Here is a 25,065-nt window from a genome sequence, read left to right as displayed (position 1 = left end):
ATAGTGCTTTGTCGCTCATCCCGAATAGATAGATTGTAAAATCAAATCTAGAGAAATTCCAAAATCGAAGTTCGTATTGTACCGTCCTTCTCACTCTCGTATTTAATGATATTAGCGTCAGCGCGACGGCAAGATGCAAAGCTCGAATTTTGCATTCGTAGTATAGGGCATGAAACTAGAAAATATAAGTGATTTAATGCATTTTGCAACGTAAATTCGAAAGCCGTCACCTTTTTATTAACTTGTTTGCATTAAACGGCTGCCGGTCTCGGTATATATATATATAAATACTTGCTATATTACAAAGTCATGGGTAAGGCTTCCTAATAGGTTTAGAGTAAATGCGATTACCTATCGAACCGAAATAGCCACCGAATCGTGCGTCATCGAGGCGATTTGTTTCCCTTACATTATTGCTTTATTAGGTACCAACAGTTTAGTTAAAAAAAAATGGCATTCCGATTAAGTCTGTATTTATGCTGGATGTAGACTGCGTAGGTACCTAATAATTTTATACCTTTTCTAAATCTTAAAATATCTTCCTCTACGACCAAGGCAATCTGGCACTAACGTAAAGTTTATAAAATATGGTTTTTTTTTCGTAGTTTCTATAATCCGTATTATATACAATTATGCTTACTAAAATTATAAATGTGATAGATTATCTTTCTGTCTATCCGTTACCATTCGACGCTTAAATCGCAGAACCGATTTAGACGACATTCTGTATCGAGATAGTTTGAAATTCCCATTAATATTTTCTGCAGCCAAATAAATGACCTTAAAGCCCCAGTTCACACATGCATGAAAACGAAGAAAAATCGTGAAAGTTACATTAGGTATTAAGTTACATTGCGGCCCTCGATCGATGGCAGTACAAGTCGGCCGGCCCCACAACATGAGGATAATTCCACAAATTTTTTTTCACGTATAAATTTAGCTTGCGTAGGAACGTAGGAACTTACAGCCTAAGTATGTCCTCTAGTTCTGAAGAAATACCTGTGCTATAGCGGAGTGATCTGTAAATTGAGCAGGCTCTATTAATAATTTTGAACTTTGGCGACCCTTCATTTTACGCGTTGGCGCCTCAGTTGGGTGCCAACTACTGAGCCTGAAACGAACAAAACATCTTATTTCAATTTTAGCTTTCGGCGCTTTTATTTCAAGACATGTCTTCCCTTCTCTTGTTTTTGTTGCCCTATCCGTAAGGTTAACTAGAAGAGATCCTATGTGATCTGTTTTTTTATGTGCTTTATGTACTTATAATGTTTAAAGAGACATACATCAGTTCACTTCCTCTTTCAGTTTTTACATCTCTGTCATTCCACTCTCACTACGTGAAAGCAAAACAAGGGGTGAAATACTTTGCGAACACAAAGGCGGGCCTTTACTACGAAGTGCAAAATTCGAACTTCGTGTCTTGCCGTCCCGCTGACGATTATATTATTTAATACAAGAGTGAGAGGGACGGTGCGATACGAACTTCGATTTTCGAATTTGGTAATACCCTGGGTTAAGAGATCCAGTGGGAAGGTATCTTTACTTTCGACATTGTGCGATGTGCAGGAGCTACGGTAACTGCATGAACAAGTAGGTATATATTACTTATGAGGAATAAATAGGTAGTATATGTATCTGACTGTCTATCGTGAGAAAAATGCTGATTATTTTCTTGAGTTAAGTGCAATGCTTTGGCGTGAAAACTTGGCAGTTATGCAAGGGAACCTAATCTAGTGTAGTAGGGCTGTCAAGTATAGGTACAATACAATTTATTTTAATTAATATCATGAAATTCATATCTTATAATAGTTATAAGAAGGCTTTGCTAAGCCGAAGAACACAAGAAACTACGTACGTACGTACTTTCCGTAATAATGATTTATCACCTAACAAAATAATCGTGTATGAAAGTGCTCTAAATACAGTGAAGCTTAACATTGAGGTGTTTAGAAAGGTAATTTGCAACTAGGAATTTAGGTATTAGTGAGGCGTAGTTGCGACAGCCCTGGCAAGCATGCGGCTAGCGGCATGCCGCATCCTCCGCTAAGTTCGCAGCTCGGCGCGTCGTAAGGAGGTCAGTGTGCATGGGAAGTGGGTCAGCAGTGAGTGCAGCGGTGGCGCGCTCGGGGCGGCTCGGGCCGCTCGGGCGAGATCGGGGCCGCTCGGGTGCGGTCGGGGGAGCTCGGGCGCGCGCGCGCGGCGCGGCCATCGATCCCCGCCCACGCGGCCGCGGCGCTGCGAGCAGAGCGGAGCGCCACGGACTCCCGGGCTCGGTGCTCGGCATGGCGGCGTGAGCGCGCGCCGCTGCGGCCTCCGGCGGACATGCCGCGATGGCCAGAGAGGTAACCGCGCGCGCCCCAGCCCGGCCGCCGCCGCCCGCCGGCCGCCCTCTTGCGTAACGCTGACACGCCCGCAGCCGCGACCGCCGACCGGCGTCCAACCTCGCGCCAACGCCCGCGAGCCCGCCGCGCTCTCGTCTCCCGACCCTCACGGACCCTGTCGAGTAGTGTCGAGTGCCTCGGTGATAGTAGTGATGGAACCAGTGTGCGGTGCCGCATGTGCCGTCCCGCTCGCGCGCGCGCCGCCGCGCTCGCCGCGTCCCACTCTCTGCCGTACCCCGCTGCACATGCAGCCTGCATTATTCAAAATTCGTGCCGTCCTGCCCGTATTTGGGGTCTAGTTCGCGGGCGATCCTGAATATCGATCAGTTCGGGACTCATGTGGTATCGGCGAGCCTCGGTTTCGTGGGAGTAGCGTTTGCCCAGGCTCCGCGATCGATATGTGGCCAAATAAGCGTTAGAGCCGTCGCCGTAGAGAATAGGGCTGTTTGGGTTAGCTATTATAGCCGTGAGCGGCACGGACGTGAATGAGGAGGTTGGTGCTGTAGCACATGCGTAGCGAGCGGCGTAGCGCGTAGCCACCCTCGTAGCACCTCGTAGCACCGCTAGGCGTAGCTCGAGTGGCACTCCGCGGGTCTGCCGCATCGTTCGCATACCAACGTGTCGCGCGCGTATACTGCACCCCGACACTAGCAAAACCTGTCGTTTATTCGGACCATGGCTTGCAGAACGTTCTGCCTAAGCTTAAAACAGTGCCGTTTTTTACAGTTCAAAATTGTGCTCAACCCGTATAATGCAAGTTTCACGAGTGAACATTTAAGTCTAAAAACTATTAAAATTTAATCAATTGGTCTGCATTTGTTTTGATAAAATGATTATATTGAATAGTACGTTATTATGTTCCAAAAATACCAGTTGAAATCGGATATCGGCTGTTTTTCATCCAAGTGAATGGAATATTCGACTTTCGAAAATGGTAGGTGGCAAGCCCACCGTGGTGTCCCAGGTTAGTAACTTCGTAACATTACTTTATATTAAAGCCTGACTTAGTTTAGGGAGTAAATACTGTGCCGGACGGTTGGCCAGGATCACGCCCAGGCCTCCAGAGGATCCGTGGCAGCCGAAGACCTGCCTGGTAAGATCTAGCTTTTATATTTATGAATGCTTAATGCACTACTACCTGACACCATTACTTTTTACTTTACATTCCGCTAAAATCGTTAAAACAACTACTTCAATTACTAACTGACAAGTTTTTTTTAAAACATAAACGTTTTAGTCGAGGCCATAATGAAATATCACTTATAGACTAAGTAGGTACTCTCAAGATTAACAAGGCGAAATACAGAAAATATCTAGCCATTGCAAAATAGCTCTTACCCTTTCACAATAAGCTTCACCAGTCGTCACAGCCCTTCAAATCAGAAAAACCTAATTATTTTCTTAACCTCTCCCATTCTTACTCAAACCCTAATCTATCTAGACCATCCAGACCATTGTTCACTTTCAAAGTTCTTAAGAAAATTCTAGTACAAAAGCGATCTAGGAGGCAGAAAAATAAGATAAACGTATTCATAATTGACAAGATTTCATATTTCTAAGACCATAATTTGATTCGTTCTCTGTATTCTGTTTTAAAATTTCGCTAAGATTATTAATTAATTTATTATTTTTTTTTTTTAAATGTGCTTATTCTAAAAGGGCATAACTCCAACACAATAGATCCATTACTTCTGTCAATTGTAGTCTCTATTTAAAAAAAAAGATCACGTAAATCTGACGTAGACGTTGTTAAAATTATGACATCTCCTTTTTCTGATGAAAAAGGTAAAGGAAACATATTTATTCTGTGGGAGTGTTGGCAAATTTAGATATATTTTTTAAATTTTTTGTATTTTTTTAAATATGGTGAAATAAACTATAATAAATATTTTCCAATGTTCAGGAGGCAAAACTCTTTCGATTCCTGTAGTAATTTACAGGAACATGAAATCTTGTCAATTTTACTATAATTAGATAGCTCTACTGAGTGAGCACCCATTTGCTATTGGAAGAGTCCACACCAACCGAACTGTCTCGCAGCTACCAATTCTGAAATATTTAATCCAAGGTAAATCTTCCGTGGTCAAAGTATTTCACCATCCATTGATTAGTGTTAACTGACGGTTAAATGTGATGCCGTCTCCGTCTATTCGAATAAAACAAATAGAGACCCTAAGGGGCTGTTTCACCATCCATTGATAAGTGTTAACTGACGGTTAAATGTGATGCCGTCTCCGTCTATTCGAATAAAACAAATAGAGACCCTAAGGGGCTGTTTCACCATCCATTGATTAGTCTTAACTGACGGTTAAATGTGATGCCGTCTCCGTCTATTCGAATAAAACAAATAGAGACCCTAAGGGGCTGTTTCACCATCCATTGATTAGTGTTAACTGACGGTTAAATGTGATGCCATCTCCGTCTATTCGAACAAAACAAATAGAGACGGCATCACATTTTACCGTCAATTAACACTAATCAATGGATGGTGAAACAGCCCCTACGTCAAATAATAACTAGCTATACCTGTGTAGTGTGAGTCATACCACACACGAACACACTCTCTCACATTATGTATGTACCTATATATAATCGTAAACTTGTAGAATAAACGCAGTATTTACTCAGAACTCCGTCTTATTACTTGTCTCCCATCGCCCCACATTACATGGCGATCTTGCCAGGATGTAGGGTGAGGACTAGGAGCTTAATGAGGACTATCGTTTTTTGTCTCACTAGATGGCGCACTGTTGCGTGAGGTTTTTAAGTATGGCTTTCAAAGTCTTAACGGGCGTGAAAACAAAGTTTAGATTAAAATCATATTTAATACACCTTAAAACCGTACCATAAAAATATCGAGCATGCCACAGTGTTGCATAGTCCCCGTTTTGTTCGGAAAAAAGGGAGGACAAAGGTTTCCGAAGGACAAAACTGTCTCAAAACACAGACATTCATTGCCCCGGAACGCATATTTGCCATAATTAATTTCAGATATTGCAAAATATTCACAAAATTATTCTAATTATAAATAAACCCGCGTAGCTCACCCAAAAACTATGAGATTTGACATTTCGGTGACCTCACGCTACACTAGCGCCTCTAGTGGCGAATTCATTCGCGATAGCCCTCATTGAAAACACTGTGTGTTGATAGATAGGTAGTTTATTACTGCCTGGACATACATTGGAGGAGATTATATATACTTACTGCTATACCTATATACTACATGACACTTGTTTCACTAATGGACAGAAGATCCAGAAGAATTGCTCGTTTGAGAATATACAATACCAAATATTCAAAAAGAAGCAACGGATATTTAAAAGCCGACTTAGTTATATTTTGAGAGTAATCGCTGAATTATTTGGAGTTTTGTAAAATTTTCCTCATAGCCAGTAATATTTCCAATAAGCAAGAAAGTCAAATCAGTCGATTTTTATCACCGAAAATCAGTCACTATCACTAGATCAATTACTGAACACTAATCTTAGTAATTTCATTACCTAATGTGTTATCATGGGTAGTTTGTACTAGGTACTGCTTAAATAAAATATGTCTTGTATGATACTTATATGTCACACATAGTTATTGTCTTGATAGTGAATATGTTTATTAAAATACATTATTTAAACTTTTTTGTTGACTTTACCTGCATTGAAATTCGAATTACATCATCATCATCATCATCCCAGCCTATATACGTCCCACTGCTGGGCACAGGCCTCCTCTCAGAACAAGAGGGCTTGGGCCATTGTTCCCACGCGGGCCCAGTGCGGATTAGGAACTTCACACGCACCATTGAATTGCTTCGCAGGTTTGTGCAGGTTTCCTCACGATGTTTTCCTTCACCGCAAAGCGATTCGAATTACATACAAGGTGTTAATTAAATAACAGAAAACCTCAGACACCCCAGAAATATTTTTTAATTTTAAGTTAGTTGATTGCATTTATTTTTGAATACCTTAATTATATTAAAAGATATTCATATGTTTTACTAAGTCAGTAATTCTGCTTCATTTCATTTCTAACTCTACACTCATAATTTGTTGCGCTTCGACGTTTTTAGAAGAGTTCCATAGAATCACACATTGACAGCAAAACGGCCAGTATTAAATTATCGAAATAGTATGCAACCTCGCTAAAATATTTAATTGGTGCCTGTTGCAGTCGTAACTTTTAGACTGGGCACAAGAAATAAGAGTTTTAGGAACAATCAATAACAATCTAATTTAAACTCTCGATTCTAAGCAAACTACTTTCTGGTTTTCAATTATTTAATTAACACCTTGTATATTCATGTATTACGTATCAAATTTCAAATAAATCTGATATCATCAGAAGCGGGTGTAATAATGGTTTGCAAATTTTTAAAACACATACGGGTAGGTACGAATATTTAAAGTAAAATAAAATTTTGCGAAAATAAAGTCAGGTTAGCAACAGATGGTTGGTGTGGCCCCGGATATACATTTTTTGACCTGAACCAAAACCCGCGTCAGCTGCAATGATTGCTCTTAATTGGATCCGTTGAAACAAGCTGAATTGTTGAAAAATTCTGCCTTTTGCATCCACACAAAAATAAAGTTCTAACACTTCGTACATAGAGCCTAGCTTAGGGTGCGTCCATTTGATTGTCTCTGCTGAGCTTCGTTCGCTATGATTGAAACGCACCCTTACATGTGCAAGAAAAATCAAAGCCAAATGACCTATAAGCGTTTCATAAAGTATTTGTTTGAAAATAAATTTAATTTCTGTGGTAGTCGAAAATGGTAGAAATTCTCATTGGAAATGGAAATCAATGATTTTATATTACATTGGCTTCGATGCACTCACCAGCTCTATACAAAAATACATTTTCACACCTCTCCTTCAGAAAAGTAACTTTTCCTCCCTGGCGAGAGAGAGCAAAGTGCAACTTTTCTGTTCAAGGCTTTTCTAAGTGTTTTATTGCAAATTCCATTTTTTGAAGTTGATAATTGTAAAGCCACGCCATTTTCTGTGCTGGTTGTTCTGTAATAATATTTAGAATTATTTTTTTCAAGTTTAATAATGCTCGGTGTGAAAAGTTGTATGAGCCACTCGGGAGCAAAATTATTTTCATCTTGGGCGCTAACACTTGAATCCCTCATTACGCTTAGGATTCTACTTTAGAATCCCTCGCTACGCTCAGGATTCTATTGTAGAATCGTTCGCTACATTCTGGATTCAATTTACGCCCTCGCCGTAAATACACCATTTTGCTCCCTTGTGACACAAATAACTATTTCAGAACGTGTTCAGAACTGTATTCTTTCGTATTTTTAAGATTTGTTCAAGATTAACATTTTTTTAAGTTCTATGAGTTGGTACGAAGTCAGTAATTAATGTGAAATTCAACTTGATGCCTCTGTTTGTTCTTGAGGAAATAATCTTGACGGACAGACACACGCATGCACACCTTCCTGCCAGACGGACTTCGAAGTGATCGTAAACGGTTCCATTTTTTTCCTTTAAAACCACTTTATCGTAAAAAATTCTTCAGTTATTGTGCAACTTTCTTTAAAGCCCAGTACATTGCGGCGCTTGACTGGCCACTTCAAACTCATTTGCTTTACGGCTTTGCAATGTACGAGTAACGCTTACATGATCTAGCGACTCTAAAATAGGCTTAACTGCCAAAACGTTGCGTTATTATAAGAGCCGGCCTAAGTGAAAATAGTACCTTATTGACGTTTTAAGCCTTAAAAATAACATGAGTCTTAGGTATAGAGTTCTTTGGCGAAATATATACCTACACAAATTCAGTCATGAATGTTCGTGTACCAAGGTTTAACATTTTACAATCAATTAATACACGACAAAATTCTTTTGCAGTTAAAAAAATGACAACACGACTATCACGAGTAAATAGGAGGAGTTAAGTGGCAAACACACGTACAGAAAAATTATAATATATTAAGGTATAAGTATACCCATATGCCATGGCATGCCATCCCGAGCTCTGTCTAACATGTCTGTAGTTGTAGTTACCCGCAATATCTTTCAACAATTTATTCTAATAATTTCGCGGCACAAAATAAATTCGGCCGTTATCGATTGCAATAAGTCTCCCGAATTCAATTTCTCGCGACCACAGATAGCGGGACAAAAACGAGGGGAAAAATTTAATTTCCCTTATCACGGCTCCTGTAATACTCTATCTATCGGTTATTTTCCAAATGGCAATATTTCACGCTCACAAATTGATGCTTTTTTATTGTATTTATTCTGTTATTTTTTTCACGCGGTGCTTTTTAGGGTTCCACAGTTAAAAGACGACACAGAACCCTATTAAGTCGCTACACTGTTCGTTTTTCCGTGTGTCCATCACGGAGCTAGACGATAGATGGCTGAATTTTATACATACGAGTATGTACTTATTTTTGCCGCTAGGTGCAATTAAAAATAGTAATTTTACCATAAAATAAAATGAAAAATCAAGGGACTACATAAAAAATGTATTTATTTTTAACCACCGATGCAAAAAGAGGGATGTTACAAGTTTGACAGGTATGTGTAAGTGTCTGTGTGTCTGTCTGGCACCGCAGCTCTTAAACGGGTTAACCGATTTGAATGCGGTTTTTTTATTTAAAATCTGGTTTTCTAGCGATGGTTTTTAGATATGTTTCATCAACATCGGTTCAGCCGTTTTTGAGATATTGAACTTTGAAGTGACAAAGTCGGGGGTTTTCCAACTTTTTTTACCGTTCAAAATATATATTTATTTTTAACAGACTTCAAAAAAAGGAGGAGGTTCTATGTTCCAATGTTTGTATTTTTTTTGTTATTAGTTTAGCCGCCATTTGTGAATGTCTGTGGCACCGTGTTATTTGCTCACGGATCTGGAATACTCGTAGAAAACCTTTACGCAATATTCGGTCTCATGCACTCACTGACTCTACCGGGTGGGCCCTTTAAGATTAAGCTGTAAGATTTAATATTACTAACCATCTATGGACGTGTTTGAAATTAATGGATTATTATTATTTAACAGGAGCAAATAAGTAATTAAAACATAGATCGTACACCTCAAGATGAACAACATTAGTCCACCGACATTTATTTTTTTAGATTTTCCTTTTTTCGTACCAATTCACGTCGCCTGTCGCGCTAAAAACATCAAAATTGTTGCTTTACATTGATTCTTCGAATAAATTTACAGTGTAACAGAAGTAAAATAAAAAACGAATTATTTTTAAAAATCGCTGAACGAACACGTCAGGTTAGTGTCGTTCATTTCGACGAGTACAATCTGTGTTTCAATTATTTGCTCCAGTTAAAGGGCCACTACTAGGTGTAACATTTACAAGAGTGCTCAGTCAAATTAAGTCAACCACCTGCTGAAATATTCCTGGATATAAAGATACCTTGTTAGAAAAACAAACGAATGAGGGCTATCGCGTATGAATTCGCCGCTAGAGGCGCTAGTGTAGCGAGAGGTCTCGGAAACTATGTCAAATCTCATAGTTTTTGGGTGAGCTACGCGGGTTTATTTATAATTAGAATAATTTTGTGAATATTTTGCATTACCTGAAATTAATTATGGGAATTATCTTTACGGGACAATTAATGTATGTGTTTTGAGACGGTTTTGTCTTGCGGAAACTTTTGTCCTCTCTTTTTTTTTATGGTACGGTTTTAAGGTGTATGAAATATGATTTTAATCTAAACTTTGTTTTCACGCCCGTAATAACAGAATTGAAAGCCACACTTAAAACCTTACGCCATCTAGATAGACCAAAAAACGATAGTTTAGCATTGCGAATGCCTGAAGAGTTAACGCAACTTCAAACGGACTGCACTGATTTTCGCCACCGAACGCGTCGTGATTGGCATCGCTATCGACCCGCACGGATCGGCATCCGTTTTAATTCCTCCGCTTCACGATTAATCCGACCATAAAGATGCTCATAAACCCTCCCCCAAGGATTTTTCTAGACGCCAGAGTTATTGTAAATCAATGGCGTCCCAATCAGACGCGTAGTTTGCGAGGAACTAAAGTCATTGAGATTGAGATTCGGTTTTAAGGTTTTCCTTGTAACGTGAGAAACGTGGTTTTATGGGATACGGATAGAATATAATCTACTAGCTTTTCATTTCAATTATCGCGCGCTGTTCCCTCGGGAACTGTAAATTTTTTCGGGATAAAAAGAAGTCTATGTCTCTGTCTCTGGCCCAAAAACTATCTCTGCACCAAAAATCACGTTGATCCGTCGCTCCGTTTCGACGTGAAAGATGGATAAACATACAAACACACAAACACAGACTTTCGTATTTATAATAATATATTAGGTAGTATGGATGTCTAATATTTTCAGAAAATGGGTTAAACGAGCTTAAGCCAAATATTTCTGTTTATTTTTTGCGAATGCTATTTATTCATTTATTACACAAAAAACATAATAGACTCTTATTCTTACTCTTAACTAAACTTAATGTGCACCCCGGTCATAAATAGGTATTAAACAATTGAGTAGATATTCTGAATAAATTAAAACTTAAAAACTCTGGTAATTTCTATGATTAAAATTGCACAATAAGACAATTTAAATTAAATTAGTTACTATGGCCTATTTTATAGTATTAACGTCTTACTTAGTTCATTAATAAACTTCTTTAAAATGATACTTAAGAATAAATCGGAAATAAATTATTTCTTCCAAAAGCTACGTACGCTACGTACGTATACGTTAAGTATAGCAATCACATTAAAAAAAACTTAAGTAATAAACCAAACATGACTGCGAACTGCTAAATATAATCAATTTTAATTTACGACCTCACGCAACCTTGGGTCGGACTACCGAAATACTAGGCTCGTACGGACACCAAACTTAAGTATAATTTACCAATTTGTCGTACGTAATTCGAAGCTTGCGTTTATCACGTTAAGCTTATCACCCCACGTCAAATCTGTAATTAAATTTAACTCCACTTTTACACGGTCGAGTGGGTGCGTTCGTGACCATCGTGACGCTTCTTTCGTTTGGAGCTGTCAGCTCACAGAGGCGGGCGAGCGCGGGACCAGAGAGGAATTTAGTCCGAGGCATCTTCAATAACGGTTCCTCGCAAGAACAAACGTGGCACGCTTGAGCTTTATGTTCACACCTCCGGCTCTCATTTGTCTAGGCGCCCCCTCCCCGCCCCCCGGGGGCGCAAAAAGACATAAACTGTTGCAGTTTACCCTCACCCCCGACCGAGATAATTGGGGCAGGTTCGTCTAATTACGGGGGTGTTCGGTAGAACGCGGACTCCACTGAGATCGCATGCCTTTTGCCTTTTAGAGGTCAGTTTTCTAAAATTTAAAAGCAGTACACATTAAAAATTATGTTAGTTCTTAGGGCCTACGCTACGTATATTATTTAGGCGCAGACGACGCGCGTTTAGTGAACGTGCCGCGTTTACGACGACACCGAAAATACTCAAAAAGCTAATCTAGAACGTAACTAGTTTGAACACAGTTTGAAGGACGTTAATGCGCTAAAAAATACACCGTATGCTGAAGTGGAAGTATAATACCTGTAGAAGATGTAGAAGATAATATAAATCAAAAATTTGACTTGGTCGTCAAGAGGACTTACCTGTAGTCTTAATTTAATTTATTAATTTAATTGTGACATTTGCTTGTTGACTTAAAATTGTATTCATTTAATTTGGACCTACATAATAATATGTTTTGCACAGTTCTAGCGAAATAGTGATAAAAGAATCCGGTAAGGGGATTTTCCACCGGCGAGGCGAGACAAGACGAGACGATAATTAAAATTTGTATGGCGGCGCACGCAGCAGATCGCGGCGGGCGCGCGAGAATGCATACAGATTTCAATTCTCGTGTCGCCTCGTCTCGTCTCGGCTTGCAGGTGAAAAATCACCTTTAGTAGTCGAGGTCGCGGGCAAAAGCCAAAATATAATTTCATACGAAAAGCGTGGGAATTAAAACCATAAGAAATTTAGCACTAAGTAAAGCACCACAGCTCGAGTAAAAAATCACTGATATATCGAAATATTATGAAAAACAATAGTAGATTATACAAAATGTGCATAAAACGAGCCATTTCGCCCGATATGTTTAAACCCCCGCTCTGCTTTTCTCTTCGATTGCGAGAAAATCAGACACCAGCAGTGGAAGCAAGTATTATATTCGTCAACTCCTCGAACTTCGACGTGGTCATGGTTACAATAATGAAGGAAAATGATGAATTATTTGAATTAATTGCAATTAGTATGTTAATCACCACGTGGGTGTTACAGCTGGGCTTGCCGCCTACTGCGTTATTTCGTAATAAGTTGGCTTAAAGGTTAAATACAGCCAACGCTATTAGGATAGGTAGCCTAAGGATGCGTTCCCACCAGAGATGTGCGAAGATGTGTTGCGAGGAACGTGTTTTTCAGGAACCAATAGAAACGCTTCGTTTACCCTCGTTCATTTCGTGTATCCTCGCCATCTAAGTGCCGTAACACACAGATGTCGATGATCCTCGCACAGCACAGCTCTAATGGAAACTGCTGAGCGGAGCGAGGGTAGGTAAATAAAGCGTTACGATTGATTCATGAAAAAAACATTCCTCACACATCTTTGATTGAAACGCAGACTAATGGTTTGACTTAGGACCTCTGAAGTAGAGGTTTGCGTGTTCAAAAATGGTTCAAATCTAGGTGCAAACCTCTGAGTTCTGAGAATACATACAAATTGAAAAGGCACTATATTTTTAAAACTATAAAATAGTAAAAAGATTATAAAATGTGATTGTTCAGGAATAGAATGCATTATTCGTCGTAAATAATTAATTTAGGTGTCTGAACCGCGGCTGTGGTCGCCGGCGACTGCATCCGAATGCGTTTCCAAAATACTACCCCTATTAACAAATTTCAGCCTAAATTGAAACTGAGGCCGAAACCTATTTCGACCGATGGAAATGTCTACTTAATATACTCACCGGTACAAAATTTGACTCACTCCACATACAAAATTACTTGTCACTGCATACATTTGAGAGCCAAGGTTTTTGCCGTTCAGTATATATAATTAAATATAATGGGACAATTAACACCAATTGACCTAGTCCCAAACTAAGCAAAGCTATAGGCAACGGATAAACATACGTATATGGGTAAATGAATACTTACCTAAAAGGATATTTAAACGTCCAAGACCCGAGAACAGAGATTCGTATTGGGTATTCATAAATATATTTGCCCCGACCTTTGCGTTAAGCTTGTGGTAAATTACAAATGTTATATATTGTCCATGAATTAAAAAAAACTCAGATTTGCGAGTCCGAATTAAACCCACGATCCTCTGCTTGAGAGGCCATAGCTCCAACCACTCGGCCATCTTGACTTTTCAAAGTAGCGTACCGTAAGGTTCCGTACTAAGATTGATTATTAAGTTTTGATTGACTCTTATTCATAAACTTGTAAATCCTTCTCACCTGTACTTTTGAGGGTTCCGTACCTCGAAAGGAAAAAACGGAACCCTTATAGGATAACTTTGTTGCCCGTCCGTCCGTCTGTCAAGACCATTTTTCTCAAGAACGCGTGGAGGTATCAAGCTGAAATTTATATCAAATACTAAGATCTACTGTCCCTTAGAGCTGTGAAAAAATCAAACTTCTAAGCCAATGCAATCAAAAGATATGCCGCAAATTTTCGAAACTTGCAAGGGAATCAAAACCTACAGGGTACTTCCCGTGAACTCAGAATCTTGAAATTTGGCACGAACAGTTTAGTGGGTACGAAGCAATTTGTTATAGCACAGATAAAGGAAAAATGGCGAAAACCGTAAATTTTTAGTTACATCATATAATAAAAATATTTATACGGAACCCTCGGTGCGCGAGTCCGCCTCGCACTTGGCCGATTTTTTAAAGTTTGTTTCACGTGGCGTCGACAGGAGAGTGAAGTCAAATTTTGAAAGGGTACTATCGCGTACACAAAATATTCAACTTAATCTTATTTCAATCAGTTTTTTTTAAACCGGCCAAGTATTAATCCGACTCACGCAACGAGGGTTCCATACAAAATCTTAGGTATTTATCAATATCCAGTCTTAACAGTCTAAGGAAAACAGAGTCCTAAGGAAAATTAGTGTTGCTCGTAGCACACCGTGTTACCCTCGTAGCATAATATATGCAACTGTTGCGACACTCGAAGCTCACCGGTGCACTCGTACCACCCCAAGAAACTCACAGCACACTCGTTGCACATATCACACTCGTAACACACTGGTATACACGTAGCATGTCTCGACATTCGTAACACACTGGTATACGCGTAGCATGTCTCGACATTAGTAGCACATTGAAATTAAAATTGTTTGAGTTAATTTGAAAGTTCGTTTCTTTTATCTTTTCATTGTACTCGCAGTGTCTATTCTTGTGTCTGATATCCTGTCAATCGTTGAAAGGTTGACTGGAAGAGATCCCTTTAAGGGATAAGTTCGCCTTTGTACATCTTATTATCATGGGTTCTGTTATTTTCATGTGTTTTTATGTATGTATGTAAAACTCCTAGCGTGTTGTGATGCTCGTAGCTCACCGGGGCACTCGTAGCGCACCGGGACTCTTAGCACAACCTGAAACTCCTAGCGTGTTGTGACGCTCGTAGCTCACCGGGGCACTCGTAGCACACCGGGACTCCTAGCACAACCTGAAACTCCTAGCGTGTTTTGACGCTCGTAGCTCACCGGGGCACTCGTAGAACACCGGGACTCTTAGCACAACCTGAAACTCCTAGCGTGTTGTGACGCTCGTAGCTCACCGGGGCACTCGTAGCACACCGGGACTCTTAGCACAACCTGAAACTCCTAGCGTGTTGTGACGCTCGTAGCTCACCGGGGCACTCGTAGAACACCGGGACTCTTAGCACAACCTGAAACTCCTAGCGTGTTGTGACGCTCGTAGCTCACCGGGGCACTCGTAGCACACCGGGACTCTTAGCACAACCTGAAACTCCTAGCGTGTTTTGACGCTCGTAGCTCACCGGGGCACTCGTAGAACACCGGGACTCTTAGCACAACCTGAAACTCCTAGCGTGTTGTGACGCTCGTAGCTCACCGGGGCACTCGTAGAACACCGGGACTCTTAGCACAACCTGAAACTCCTAGCGTGTTGTGACGCTCGTAGCTCACCGGGGCACTCGTAGAACACCGGGACTCTTAGCACAACCTGAAACTCCTAGCGTGTTTTGACGCTCGTAGCTCACCGGGGCACTCGTAGAACACCGGGACTCTTAGCACAACCTGAAACTCCTAGCGTGTTTTGACGCTCGTAGCTCACCGGGTCACTCGTAGAACACCGGGACTCTTAGCACAACCTGAAACACCTAGCGTGTTGTGACGCTCGTAGCTCACCGGGGCACTCGTAGAACACCGGGACTCTTAGCACAACCTGAAACTCCTAGCGTGTTTTGACGCTCGTAGCTCACCGGGGCACTCGTAGAACACCGGGACTCTTAGCACAACCTGAAACACCTAGCGTGTTTTGACGCTCGTAGCTCACCGGGGCACTCGTAGAACACCGGGACTCTTAGCACAACCTGAAACTCCTAGCGTGTTTTGACGCTCGTAGCTCACCGGGGCACTCGTAGCACACCGGGACTCTTAGCACAACATGAAACTCCTAGCGTGTTGTGACGCTCGTAGCTCACCGGGGCACTCGTAGCACACCGGGACTCTTAGCACAACCTGAAACTCCTAGCGTGTTGTGACGCTCGTAGCTCACCGGGTCACTCGTAGCACACCAAGAAACTCGTAGCATAATCTGAAACTCGTAGCATGTCGCGACACTCGTAGCACGCTGCTTCGCTACGAAATACGTAGCGTGCTTGTTGACCGTAGCAAAGCGAGAATTGTAGAGAAGTCAATATTAACTTTTAGAGACATGAAGCAAGCTCACGACTTGAGCCGAGAGTGCAATATACGAGTATGCAATATTGAAAATATGTCGCAGCAGACAATATTGAAAAGGTGACAATACACATAGCTTCTCGTAAATGTCAATAAAACATACTGTTTTCGCAGTAAACTTTTGCACAAAAGTAATAATTTACAAAAGTTCTAACTCATCCATATTTTTGCAATTGACTGTACTGATGCAATAAAATTTGGCAGAATGTAGCACTGTGATAGAATTTTCAGTTATTATAATAACTAAAAATTGTCATACCTCACGAGAACTTAGGTAATACAGGATGCTTCGGAAGACGTGAGCACGACCAATTCTACCGGATTCAGTTAGTTATGACTACTATATCGTACCAGTATTAGTGATAAACGTTATTTTTTATTTTGTATTTTATGTTATGTGCCTATATTTTTTGCTACTGATCTGTTATTTTTAATAACATTTCATCAGGATTGATCCCGATTCGTAAGAAATCTTACATTTTGCAAAAAGACATTGCATCCACAAATGTACTAAATTTGTAGATTGTGACACCTGTACCAAATTACCTATATCATTATGTCATTTGATAACTAAAACATGAAAAACATTTAATAAGCAACATTTTCCGTATTCATTGACCTCTGTATAATGTCAAAATATTACATTTTTAAAACATTGTACACTTATACTTGCATCAAAACCCTCGGTTACCAAAAAAACACTACTAGAAAAATATACTTTAACCTTTCCCGTGACTAAATTAAGGGAATGCCGGTTAACGCAATCAAAGCGATAAAGTATGCTTTTAAAACCAATAAACCGTATTGCCACCGCTAATTATACTTCACCCCACACCCCCCATCGAACGTCGTCTACGAAAAGTGCATCATCGGATCACTAGTATCAAGAACTTACGGCATCAAGAGATTACGAGCGCGCTGCAGTGCGGGGCGCGGGGTTCGGGCGGTGGGGGTCGGGGTCGGGGGTCGCGGGCTGGGGGGTGCCGCGACCCGGTCACGAGCGCCCAGTGCGGCCGCGGCGCTCCGCCGGGGCGGACAGCCCGCCGCCAACACGTAAAGCCTACACGAAAATGATAGTCGAAATCCAAGAGGTATTTTACCTACGCTTTAACAAATGAGCGCGATTTTTAAATGTGAGTTGGTGTAGGGTAGGGGTTAGAAGGGGCCGGTGTCAGTGGGTCAACGCACGGTGCGTGAGGGGCGAGGCGGGGCGGGGCGGGGCTGCAACTGCAGTTGGTGCAACGACACGCACTACTATACGGAACAGCTTACACCTGCTAAATGAACACCCTTTATCTACACTGTGTCAAAGTGTTTGAAACTGCCTGAAAATGAAAAATAATCCTAAATTATTTCAGTCGATGATTGGGCTAGTTTGCCTGAATACCCATGTAAACATAATTTAATTTTTTTTTTAATTGTGGTTGACGGTTGACCAGTGTTTTACTTATTTATAATTTTACTTATGGAGAAGAAGAGGATCGTGGGTTCAAACTCTGGCCCGCATGAGTTTTTCGAAATTAATGCTTGAAACTACCTTTACGGTAAAGGAAAAAATCTGGAGGAAACAATTCAATGGTGTGTGTGAAATTCCCAATACACAATGGCTCGAGTGGGAACTGCAACTCAAGCCCTCTCATTCTAAAAGGATGCCAATGTCCAGAAGTGGGGCGTATATAGGCTGGGGTGAATGTTTTGCATTGGTTGCTGTTCTAAGGCTAAGTTGTAACCAAGTTACTTAACTATAATCAATGTCGAACCAGCCGTCGAATCAATGGAATTTGTCAGCTGATTTGACAAAGTTGGGACTTTATCTTGAATTGAAAATTCCGGTGAAAAACCTTTATAGGTTCAGTCAAGTTAACCCACCATCAACTGAAATATTTCAAAGAAGCTTGTAGGTACATATTCTATTAAATAAGCTACGCGTACAATTAACAAGGGTGCAGGAGAATAATGAAGACTGATTTGTGCTTTCCGGTTGCTTCTACCACTTAATCATCTCGTTCATTTAGCTACAGCTGTACATATTGACTTTGAGAGATCATTCGTTATTTAGCTTTAGTTAGATTCATTGGATTCAAATAAAGCTATCAAAACAATGAGTGGCAACGATTTGTGAATGTTCGTTCGTCAAAGTTTTTTTTCTTGTGTGAGTGTGCGCTAACAACGGTGTCTGTCTGTGTGCAGGAAGTTAGAGGAAAGAGGCCTTTCAAGATATGGGACAGCTCGAGGAACGTGAGGAAGGGGCTCGTCGTCACTAGCTTCGAGGAGCTCATACATAGAGGTGAGGACTGTCGAAGACCTACGATGCTATTGAAGCGGAGAATTCAGAAATGTTAGGGCATCTAACACCCCGTCCAGCTGCTAAGCGTGTGAGAGCGTCTGGACGGGGTGTACCTATATTATACATACATTATAGTACCTACTAATTAAACCATTTTACAAGCTTTTATTTAGTTTCACCTGTCCCGTTGTCTGTCTGTCTGTCTATAATCAAATCTTGCACGTTATATTGGATCAACTTCCAGTAAGGTTGAGGTCCAGCCAGGATCGTCTCCTACGGTATGCAAATGTAGTTTGGGTGAATACAAGCACAGTCAACAAAAATAACAGTGAGCAAAAAAAGCTTATATTAAAAATGTTTTTTTTTATCAAAAACTTATTTATACTAGGAATGTGTATAAAGAATTACATTTGTTAGTATTTCGTTTTCTTAATGAAACTGACGTAACCTCAATTTTCTTTTATAAACACTATACATATAAACATTTACAAATGTTACGAATCCAACCACGGAAGTGGGTGGCAATTTGTTCACAAGATTAGAATCGAGACCATAAACATAAAACTCTTAAATATTTGACAGAATCGAGCTAATAAATTATATAAATGGTTTCCATCTATCTAAAGCGTGTATCTTCGGCGTGGCAACTATGAACTTAAATATACATTTATAAACCAATATCTTAAGGGCTATGATAACGTTGGATGTTGAACATTTAGGTATAAAGTAATAAAAATGCGACTCATTTTCATTCCTTTTTGCTTTGAACGCGTAGGTTCGTAGCCCATCCTCGTTAACTACCCATAATATTTAGAAATAATACTCAGATTTATTAATAAAGTTTTATTAATATTAGATTACGTGCTCACAAAATTCAGCTCCCTTTGATTCATATTAGGAGAGAGAAAGAAACCATCTGATAGTTAATAAAATAAACCAAACCCACCCAGCTGTACACTACACTAACCTTACCTTCCGATAAATTCTTATTCCCTTAATTATCACTGAACGAATCAGTTAAAAAAGCAAATACTTAACACAATCGACCTAATTTACCTCTAAATCTCTCGCACCTCAGTCAAGGGCCATTTAAATTTACATAACAAAAGTTTCGAGTCCACAAATAACCTTCGCCCTCCATCAGCGCACGCACTCCAGCCCACTTAGCATGCCTAGCACAATTGTCTAATTAGCCGTGAAGCGTGTCTGTGCTGGCGATGGGCGAGCCTGCTAGCCTGGCGATTAGAGCCTGTGACCTGCTTCCGAGGTAATAGAACAGGACAGTGTGCTCTCGCGTCTCGAGGCAGCTGAACGTTGCGCTAGAATAATGTTGAAGGTTTCTGGTGAAAGTTAAGAGGTTAAAATGAGGCATCTTGGACAATTAGACATTATATAAATTCTTGCAAAGAGTAAATACAGCTTACAGGTTAGTCGAAGTGTTGATAAATTTTGTACCGAAATTTTTTCGTCAGTCGAGATAAAAGTAGTTTTAAGAACTGTCTTATATATAATTAATTTATATATAATAGAAGATTATTAGAGAAGAGATAATTTAACGCTTTTCGAATAAAAATACTAAAAAACCGTAAGTAAATAAGTGGTAAATTAACTCTACCAAAAGATGCTTGAAGGTATTTTATATGAACAAACAATTTTACTATCGCAAACTGTTAGAACACCTTACCATATACCGTGTCATATACCTCACCATCATAAATGTTTTGCAATATCAGCTAGGTATTTGACTCAGTAGGTAATACAATTAATATACATATTTTTTAATTCTTGCAACGATTTCATTCACAACGACAACGCTGTAGAAACCAATTCAGGACCACTCAGTACGAGTACTTATCCGAGTAGGTAGGGTTGCCATACGTCCGGCGTCCCGTACCTATATACGGGACGGGACTGTCACCGTAGACAAAATACCACGCACAGAAGAGACTCTACTCGTGACCACGGCCACTGTAATGTTGCCGAAACGTCGAGGTAAATATTACTCGTGTGTGTTAGCGTGATAAGCACTGTGCGTGGTATTTTGACTATGAGTGAAAATCACGAAAGTTTAAAACGTTATGTCACCGCGGCGTAGATCATCCCGTCCCGTTAGTTACATTAGTATAGTACATGTCTCGTATTTTGACAAAATAGAGCGGGTGCGTCCCGCCCGACCGGCGGTGGTGAAATGCAGAGGATATTTCTACTTTTATAATAAAGAAAGATTCAGAAGAGGAATTTTAGACGCAGCTGCTGAGTTGACCACAGAATACTCGTAAAGTTGTACGTACGTCATCACATCATCAATCCTTTAATTCGTTATATTTTGAGTTTGGATTCAATAAAACTTTAATGCACTCACTGATGTATCCAGACTAAAAAATTGCTACTAAGCTACTGCCAGAACTAAGGCTATATCGGCGTTGCATATGTTGAGTTTTGGGCATCGAAAGAGAATTCGTCCCGTATTGGTTCCTAGAAGTTATGGCAACACTAAGTATAGGCACATAATGGACATCAGTACTTAAGTACTGACCGCCAGAAAAGTCCAAACACATCCCATGTTTCTTTCTTAGTCATGATAGAAACTCTCTGTGCAGGTAAAGAGAAGTTGTCGGTGTCGGCATCGGAGCCGGTGCGGCTGGTGCTTGAGAGTGACGGCACGCAGGTGGAAGACGGCGACTACTGGCGCACGCTACCGCCCAACACCGTGCTGCTGCTGCTGCGGCCCGGCGAGCGCTGGTACCCCACCGGAGTCGACGTCATCAAGGCTGGTCAGTATTTTACTATTTACTACTTTACAAGTTGCCGGTGCATCTGGTGGCGCTGGCACCCTACCGACGTTGACGCCACCAAGACTGGTCTGGGTTTTTACTACTAATATGAAAAGATGTGTCGTGTCGGCCTCGGAGCCGGTGTGGGTGGTTATAGAGCTGCGACACGCAGGTAGAAGGCTGTTTACGAGGCGCGACTAGCGTTGCGTTGGTACCCCAAAGGCGTCGTCCACGTTTAAGGCTGGTCATGTTCCAATACCATTACCCTACTAATATTCAAAATGCGAAAGTTTATGACTGGGTGCTACTCTGGCTGTATAACAAACAGCTTAAGTAAATAAGGTTAAATATTTTTCGGTTTAATAATCCATACTAATATTATAAATGCGAAAGTGTGTGAGTTTGTATGTTTGTCCGTCTTTCACGTCGAAACGGAGCGACGACGAGATAATTTATGGGCCTGAAAGTGACATAGGCTACTTTTATCCCGGAAAAATGCACAGTTCCCGAGGAACAGCGCGCGATAACCAAATTCCACGCGGGCGAAGCCGCGGGCAAAGCTAGTTAACTATATTTTTACCAGGTTAATTTGTAAAACGTTGTTTTAGCAACATGATTAACATGTCATAAGAAAAACTAAGCGCACCCTTTACGATCTCAGATAATACGAGTAACTTAGAAGATATCCAAGTAAAAGAATGAACTCCGTATTGATTCGCTTTTAAATTTTTCCAGCGATATCAGCAATCCCAAAGATAGTATGCGAGACAATCCACGCCCTCGAGCTCCACGATGAGACGCCTTCATGGAAGATCATGGACAACAAGGGGCGCGTCACGGTGGTGCTGCACTGGGACCAGCGGCCGCAGGCGTCGCCGGCCGCGCGCTCGCCCTCGCGGCAGGCCAAGCCCGACCGGCGGCCGTCGCTCGTGATCCAGACGTCGGTCGAGCGACCGCAGCCGCCGCCGCCGCACATCACCGTCGTCAACCACGACGAGCCCGGCGCGGGCGCGGGCGCGGCCGGCGCGCGCGTGCGCCTGACGCGCTCCTCCGGCTCGCTGGAGCACGCGCCGCCCGGCACCGTGCACATCCACACCTCCGAGTGCTCGCAGCCCGCGCCGCTGCCGCACGCGCACGCGCACGCGCACCACGCGCCGCGCCCGCCGCCCGACGAGTGCGACTTCCACTGCTGCGCGCTGCACGAGGAGGGCCGCCGCATCGCCGTGCACAAGAGCGTCGCCACCTCGCCCATCCAGGACGCGCAGCCGCGCGCTTCCCCGCAGGGCCGGCCCAAGGGCCACGTGCGCTTCCTCGACGCCGAGTCCGCGCGCCGCGGCGACCGCGACTCCTCCGAGAGCGAGACCGAGAACACGCTCGTCGAGGACGAGGCCGTCACCTCCGAGAAGTTCCTGCTGCTCATAGACCAGCTCAGCGTGGACCAGAAGCGGCACCTCACCATCAAGGACATCGGCATCATCCTGGAGCGGCTCAGCTCCAAGATCCTCGACGTGGAGCGGCTGGACCGCGAGTCCGAGTCGGACGACTGCTACAACTGGACCATCAAGGCCACCATCCGCGGCGACGCGCTGCGCGAGCTCGGCGTCATCTACAACGGGAACTACTACGCGATCAGCGAGCACCCCGGCTACCGGGACGAGAACGAGGAGGCCGGCGACGAGGCCGAGGAGGAGGAGGAGGAGGACCGGCTCTGATCGGGCCTGTGCGGCGCCGCCGTGCCCGCCGCCGCCGCCGTGCGGCTCGCGCTGTGCCGCATCGCCGCGCGCTGACCGGCACGCGCGCCGCACGCCCGACCGCCCGCCCCGCCCGCCTTCCGTCCCCGAGATGGATCGCCCGAAGGCCTCGACGACACCTACGGACTGTGATCGTCGCAGTTTATGATACCTTGGTACGTTTGCAGAATGAGTGGAACTGAACAAGGAAGTCGCACTGCTCGAGAAGACATCTGAAAGTGACGCGAACGATGAGAAGACCCGAGAAGAGGAGCCGGCCGGCGGCCGCTCCGCGCGAGCAGTGCGCGTCGGCAGACGATGAAGAATTGGAGATTCGACTTGCGAGGAGCTCAGAACGAAGCGCACGTTGCGCTGTGAATGTTTAGAGACTATATTATGAATATTGTCGCAGCCCTGCCTGAGGCGAGGCCAGGCACGCTGAGCACTAATTTATAATAACGGAATTACATATTGTAAGTAAAACTGACTTCCTATCGATTTCTAAGGTGATTACTAATTACTTAATGTGGCGACCGCCGCCAGCGGTCGCCGGAGTCGCGGATGGCTCCGACAGCAGCACAAATATTCGTTATCCAAATGTCAGAGATATTCTTAGGTAAAGAACAAATTATACATGTGTTAGCGAAGTTTCAGTTTCCGACGTCCGGTCCGGCGTCGCCCTATGCTAGTCTCCGACGCGGCGCTCTGTTCAACTACTTGGCCTAATGGGAAATAAGTTCCGAGTGTTCATGTACGTTTATGGTTGACGATTTTTATATTTCCATCCGTACCGTCTGAAAATTATCATACACAAACTATTATAATTATTACTTAGTCACCAAGATGTGTTGTAAAGTAGGTACGAAATGGTTCAGCGGCAAATGAGATATTACACTAAAATAATGAATAGGTAACTTCTATCGATCTCAGATAGTTTGTCCACCACGATGGTAAAATGCAATATTTGTAATGGCGAACAGTGCTCGCGGTTATAAAAATGAACTTTTCAGGGATTAAAAATTGACAGGAAATAAACTTGTGTTATATATTTCACGAATGAGAATCAATAATTGGATGAGTGCGTGCAGTGGATGTCTTGAGCCTCTGCGAGATGGAGCCGGCGCTAGCAGCAGCGACCAAACCCCCATTGCAGTATGCACACTTAGTGCCCTGGATCAGGATGCCCACAGGCATGATCCTTGCACCCTAAACACTTGTACTCGTATGCGCGTGCGACCTCGCCTGTGTGCGTCAGGCCGGTATATATAGTGTGGGGTCTGCGCCGGAGCCTGTGCGACCCCGCGCTCCGGGGCGTTAGCCGGGACAAGCTAGACGAGTTTCAGAGAGAGCACATAACACTTTATACAATAGATATATTAAATTATAATTAATACTAAAGATGTTTAAAAGGTTGTAACTAAAGATACGAATATACCGTCAGCATCTCTTCATCGTGCCAAAGGGGTATTGGTAGTCGTAAGTTGATTCTTGTACTTATTAGCTCTATTGTACCGTAGTCTTAATGTATAATGTTTTTAATTTTTGTATAGTACTGAAACGTGAATAGTTCACTCACTTATGTACATGATATTGGTATAAATGAGGTTCAATAAGATTCACGCCCGCGAGGGTTCGTAACTTGTATAGCTACTTAAGATGTAACGTTAAAAATTACTATTATGATTATTTAATACGTACGCGAGAGAACCTGCACTTTGTGTGATGAAACGAGGCGGAGTTCAGCCGAGTGTTCTGTGCGGTGGTGAGTGCGGCTGGTTGGTGGTGGTGACCGCTGAGTGATCCTGCAATATTACTTGTTTGTGTGCGTACGCACCGTTTGGTTAAAATTCTGTTGAAAGCTGATTGAACTTTAAAAATCTATTTAATGCTGTTAAACCACCGTTTTGTTGTTTGCGAGTAAAATGACGTCGATCTTGTTATCAGAACGAAGCATTTACATAATGTCTAA

General features: G+C 42.2%; 1 protein-coding gene across 4 annotated transcripts; it reads left to right on the top strand.

Annotated features, from left to right (window-relative positions):
• The first annotated feature begins 2,208 nt into the window (after positions 1-2,208).
• On the top strand, positions 2,209-23,107 carry Drep2 (DNA fragmentation factor-related protein 2). 4 transcript variants are annotated; one of them, XM_074087444.1, is made up of 5 exons: positions 2,209-2,342; positions 3,108-3,345; positions 18,496-18,592; positions 21,193-21,366; positions 22,102-23,107. In XM_074087444.1, the coding sequence occupies exons 2-5, from the start codon at positions 3,313-3,315 to the stop codon at positions 23,076-23,078; spliced, it is 1,281 nt and encodes a 426-aa protein (XP_073943545.1). In that variant the 5' UTR covers positions 2,209-2,342; positions 3,108-3,312; the 3' UTR covers positions 23,079-23,107. The 4 variants fall into 4 exon arrangements, with proteins under 4 accessions (XP_073943545.1, XP_073943548.1, XP_073943546.1 ...); XM_074087445.1 differs by lacking the exon at positions 2,209-2,342 and adding an exon at positions 2,601-2,874; XM_074087447.1 differs by lacking the exon at positions 3,108-3,345.
• The last annotated feature ends 1,958 nt before the right edge of the window (positions 23,108-25,065 follow it).

This window comes from Choristoneura fumiferana, chromosome 5 (assembly GCF_025370935.1).
Source record: "Choristoneura fumiferana chromosome 5, NRCan_CFum_1, whole genome shotgun sequence".
Lineage (NCBI taxonomy): Eukaryota > Metazoa > Arthropoda > Insecta > Lepidoptera > Tortricidae > Choristoneura > Choristoneura fumiferana.
Note: the sequence above shows the minus strand (reverse complement) of the source record. Positions and strands in the feature narration are given on the sequence as shown.

Coding starts and splice junctions, on each gene's coding strand:
- Drep2 (XM_074087444.1), top strand. CDS start 3,313: ATGGTAGGTGGCAAGCCCACCGTGGTGTCCCAG. Junction 3,346..18,495: donor AGCCCACCGTGGTGTCCCAG/GTTAGTAACTTC, acceptor GTCTGTGTGCAG/GAAGTTAGAGGAAAGAGGCC. Junction 18,593..21,192: donor CGAGGAGCTCATACATAGAG/GTGAGGACTGTC, acceptor CTCTCTGTGCAG/GTAAAGAGAAGTTGTCGGTG.